This window comes from Nestor notabilis, unplaced genomic scaffold (genome assembly GCF_000696875.1).
Source record: "Nestor notabilis isolate BGI_N333 unplaced genomic scaffold, ASM69687v1 scaffold9393, whole genome shotgun sequence".
In the NCBI taxonomy this organism is placed as follows: domain Eukaryota; kingdom Metazoa; phylum Chordata; class Aves; order Psittaciformes; family Psittacidae; genus Nestor; species Nestor notabilis.
Window position 1 is genome coordinate 1 of NW_009920574.1, and position 5,166 is coordinate 5,166.

General features: G+C 46.0%; 1 protein-coding gene across 1 annotated transcript; it reads left to right on the top strand.

Moving 5' to 3' along the window:
- Positions 1 to 89: 89 nt before the first annotated feature.
- EIF4A3 (eukaryotic translation initiation factor 4A3) lies at positions 90 to 5,166 on the top strand (the record flags this gene model as incomplete). Its single annotated transcript, XM_010010727.1, has 9 exons — positions 90 to 199; positions 515 to 647; positions 1,680 to 1,760; positions 2,176 to 2,317; positions 3,142 to 3,280; positions 3,764 to 3,879; positions 4,418 to 4,525; positions 4,611 to 4,738; positions 4,969 to 5,166. Coding segments are annotated over 9 exons (974 nt in total), but the record flags the coding sequence as incomplete, so codon positions are not given.

The window sequence follows — 5,166 nt, forward strand, 5'->3', positions numbered from 1 at the left end:
TCTTTTATTTGCTACGTACCTATAGAAGCCAGTCTTTCAGATGTGACATTTCAGAGCACTGTGGGATCCATAGTCTCTCTTACGCTTAGATATCTGCCCTGTGATTAATTGCTATGTGATCACTTGTTTTTATCAGGTTCGTGAGACCCAGGCATTAATCTTGGCACCAACTCGGGAGCTGGCTGTACAGATTCAGAAGGTAGGAGCCTTTAAATCACCATTTCTAAAGCACTTGCAAAGCTTGGGGCTGATCCTCAGGTGTTCCCCAGCAGAGCTCAGAGCTTCTGCTTTTTAAGGACAGCACTTCTATAGCAGTTGTGATCCCTGGGGAACTGAGTTCCCAGTGTTTGAAAACCTGCTGTTGAGGAGGTTTGGGTAACAGACATAAAAATCCTTCTAACTGCTTGTGATTACCTCTCTTTAAAAAAACACTGTATGGCAGAGCTGCATCCCTTCACAAATACAAACTTCATGAGAGCTCAGTTAATTAAGCCATTCCTTTGTATCAATACAGGGTCTTCTTGCGCTGGGAGACTACATGAATGTCCAGTGTCACGCCTGCATCGGAGGGACCAATGTGGGTGAAGATATCCGAAAATTGGATTATGGGCAGCATGTTGTTGCTGGCACTCCAGGCCGTGTGTTTGGTAAGGACATGTGGGAGGCTACATCAGCTTCAGACCTGAGTTGAGCCATGGGAACTGCCTGCAACTTTTGTCAGCCTAGATTTGAAATAACATGAAAATTACATTAATCTGGCACAATTAATGTAACATTAATGTGAAGTACAAGGTAGCAACTTCCTGTAGTCATATCTGGAAAAGACTAGAGAGAAATCAGTGGGGATAGGATTTGGATTTTCTCTGTTTACATCATGCTTTTCATTGTTGACATGTTTCTTCATATGGTGGCATGGGAACAAAGAGTATTTTTTAGGGAGAAAATACTACAGTCCTAGGATACACTTTGGAATTTTGGAGGAGAAAAGAGCTGGGTCTACTTGAATGTCAAAGTTAGGTCCACATTTTCTATGTACTGGCCATCACACTCTCTTTGTTAAATCAGGTGCACTTGTAGCTGCTACTTCCTGGTTTCATTGCATGAAGATTTTTACATTTGCTGTTGGTGGCACTTACCACAGTGATAGTGTTAGCCTTCAAGCTCACATCTTCTGGATCTCTGAGCAACAGGCAGCACTTTGCCTTACACAGGCACTTGTCACTGGGAGAACATAGAGCCAGTCTCCACAAATGAAAACTAAATAATTAGCAGCTATAGAACTTGGCTGGCTTTGAACAGCAACAAATAGCAAATACTTTTCCTACTGCAGTATTAAGGGATTACACAGAGCTCTGCTCTTCCAAACAGGATTGTGATTTCTCACATCCTGGGACACCAGGTCACCTGTCCTGTGCACTTAGCAAATGGCATCCCTCAGCTTGGACACTGGGAGTTTCCCTGCAGTGAGCGCTCCCTTAGCTGGGCTACAGAGACATCCCCTTAGGTTGAAGGGTGCTGTGGCTACAGAGTGGTTCTCGGATGTGCCTTTTATCCCTGAACAGCAGTCTCTGTAGGCAAACAGGGGAAAGGCCTGTCCTTCCTCCACCAACACGCCCTGGGAGCAGTGCAGGCTCACTTGCTTCCAGAACCTTTCCATCTTACCAAGTGCAATCTTGCAGATATGATTCGTCGACGAAGTTTAAGGACTCGTGCCATCAAAATGCTGGTTTTGGATGAAGCAGATGAAATGCTCAATAAAGGTAAAATATCTGTCTCCCTTTGACTTCTTTTGTCCTCGCATCTTTGAGATTCCACTGTGTCCCAGCTGGCAGTCCTGCTTCTAAAAAAACCTGGTTTAATGTTTTAATTACAGGCTATAACAGATTAAGCTGCTTCATATGCCTTGTCTAATTCAGTTGTAGTGTCCTTTTCAATAGTCATAAATTATCAAGTACTGCCTTTCACACTTTATTGTGTACCACAGCCACATTGTAGTGAGTTGGGGAAAGTGAGGGAGACATGAGCAATGACGCTGGCTTTGAATTACTGATACACTCGTTAATGTTCATCTCACAGAATAGGCCCAATACTGAATTCCAGATCAAATTGTGAAGGAGCAGGATATTTGGAAGAAAGAAGTGATAACTGTTCTGTGCTATTGGATTTGCTTTTCAGGTTTTAAGGAGCAGATCTATGATGTGTACAGATACTTGCCTCCAGCCACACAGGTGGTTTTGATCAGTGCCACTTTGCCTCATGAAATTCTGGAGATGACCAACAAATTCATGACAGACCCCATCCGCATCCTGGTGAAACGGTGAGTGAGTGAGTTTCCTTGCAAGAAATAGGAGCTCTTTGAGTTGGTCCTGTCCTGGGCACTTCACAGTATTAACTGATCTGATATGTAGAGCCTCACTCATGTTCCTTCTTACCACTGGAGTTTGCCTAGGCATTTACAGACCTCCTCATGTCCTGTTTTTCAGAAGTGGCCAACTCACTCTTTGATGTTATCCTTGTCCAGTTCTGTTTGCTGGTCCCCACCTCCTCATCCTCCCCATGTGTAGCAGTCTCTTGTCCTGGAAGTCAGTCTGTCACCTACCCAATTCCTATGCTCCTCAAGAGGATTTTCATAGGCCTCTTCCATTAATTTGCTATTTTTACGTAGGAAGCCAGAAAACCCTTTAGCTGACTGATCCTGAATGCCCTTGGAGATGTAGCTTATGTCTGGTGGTGTCACAGGTCCTGGTGCACTGGAACACAGCAAGAGTGAGTGTAGGCAGCCTGACAGGAGGGACTTTAAAGCTCGTCTAGTTCCAACCCCCTCCCACAGGCAGGGACACCTTCCACTAGACCAGGTTGCTCCAAGCCCCTGTGTCCAACCTGGCCTTGAACACTGCCAGGGATGGGGCAGCCACAGCTTCTCTGGGCAACTGGTGCGAGCACATCACCCCACTCACAGGGAAGAAATTCTTCCTAATGTCTAATCTAAATCTCCCCTCTGTCAGCATAAAGCCATTGCCCTGTGTCCTGTTCCTACAAGCCCTTGTCAAAAGTCCCTCTCCAGATTTCCTGTAGGCCCCCTTAAGGAAGACTGTTACAAGATCTCCCCTGAGCCTTCTCTTCTGTTCTTCTGTGCTACAGTGATGAGTTGACCCTTGAAGGAATCAAGCAGTTTTTTGTGGCTGTGGAGAGGGAAGAATGGAAGTTCGACACCTTGTGCGATCTCTACGACACGCTCACAATCACGCAGGCTGTCATCTTCTGTAACACGAAGAGAAAGGTACAGCACATTAATTTTCTGAGGGGGACTGGGAGAAGAATGGGACAAACCCAGTTAAGAGGTCTGGTCGTTTTCCTGTTAGAGAATAGGTTAGTAAGAACAGAGATTAAATATTTGTCTTTGGGATGTGCCCAGCTTAAACATCTGGCTATAAGCAGACCTGATACAGCTGACAGGAACTGCCTTTTTAGAGAAGTGGAACTGATTAGGTAAGAATGTGCTTACTCTTCTAATTGCTTATAATCACAGAAACAAACCCACACTTTCTGAATAAATGCCCTCAATTCCTTTCCTTTGTGGAGGCCTGTATCACATAGCTGATGTTTTGTAAGGATTATTTACATCTTCTAGCTCCAGGATGCTTGTTGAAGTGTCCCTCGGTCCTTATCAGCATTTGTTTCTGCAAGTATTCTCCAAGCACAGCTAGCACATGTGGCTGTCCTGAGCAAAGAGCTAACCCAGGCTGCTTGGCTGTATGCACAGGTAGACTGGCTCACAGAGAAGATGAGAGAAGCCAACTTCACAGTTTCATCCATGCATGGGGACATGCCACAGAAGGAGAGAGAGTCCATCATGAAAGAGTTCAGATCTGGTGCAAGGTAAATGCCTTAAACAGTGTTGCTTACAGCAGGATTTCTTGTATTGTCTGGAGGGAACAGGCCTCAGAAACCTGTAATACCTCTCCTTTCTGAAGGCCTTGTTCAGCTCAAATTAGGAAGAACTCTGATTCCCATCTATCCCCCTGCAGGGTTGGGGTTGGGAGATTGCCACTGTCTAAAGAGGGATGCTCATACTTCTAGGTATAGAATAGTCTGATTTATTTCACTAAAGAAAGAGGTTGGGTGTTGCTGCATTGAAAATATGTCAAGAAAGACATCTGGGCTCTGTCTCTGTATTTAAACTCTTGGGAGCTTCATACTCTTTCTGAAAGATCAAAACTGTCCTGGTACTGTCTTTGCTGAAGTTTGGTGATGCTGCATGGGACAGCTTTCATTGCAGCAGAAGTGTGGATGGTGCCAGTGTGCTGCAAGCAGGGAGGAGCACAGTACAGCAGAGGGTGCTGGACACTGCAGCTTCTCAGCCCTCACCCCCACATCATGCGGTGGAACAGCTTTAACTGTCCCTTTCTCTTCACAGCCGAGTCCTTATTTCAACAGATGTTTGGGCTAGAGGCCTGGATGTGCCTCAGGTGTCCCTCATCATTAACTATGACCTACCCAACAACAGAGAACTCTACATACACAGGTAAGCTCAGCCTTCCCATGGGGAGCATGGCTGGATAACCCTTCCCCAAGGTGGCTCCATTCTCTCTTTCCTTCTGCCTCCACAGAATCGGCCGGTCGGGCAGATACGGCCGAAAAGGTGTCGCCATCAACTTTGTGAAGAACGACGACATCCGCATCCTGCGGGACATTGAGCAGTACTACTCCACCCAGATCGACGAGATGCCCATGAACGGTGAGTGCAGCCAGCCCCAGCGAGCTGCTGCCCTCCTACACCTGGGAACTGGGGTGCTGCATCTGAAAGAGAAATGCCAGATGCTTTGTTTTGCTGCTTGCCTCATTCCCAAGCCCGACCAATCTTTGCTTCCCCTGTGGAAGAACTGGGGAGCAGCAGTAGGTGTGCTGGGCTGGGGCTCTTGATGCACTTGGTTCATACTTACCTTCTCGCATTTTCTCTCATTTCAGTTGCTGATCTTATCTGAAGGTCCACGTCTACTGGGGAGTTGTACTGTTTGGTAGCCTCCATAATCCTGTCTTGGACCCACACCCCTTTATCATATTGCTGGTCATGTTCTTGAGTCGAGCTGCACTTGGGAACTTGTGTAAATAATTTCCTTCCTCCCACCCATATTTTTCAATAAAAAAAAGGAAGTTTTACCATAA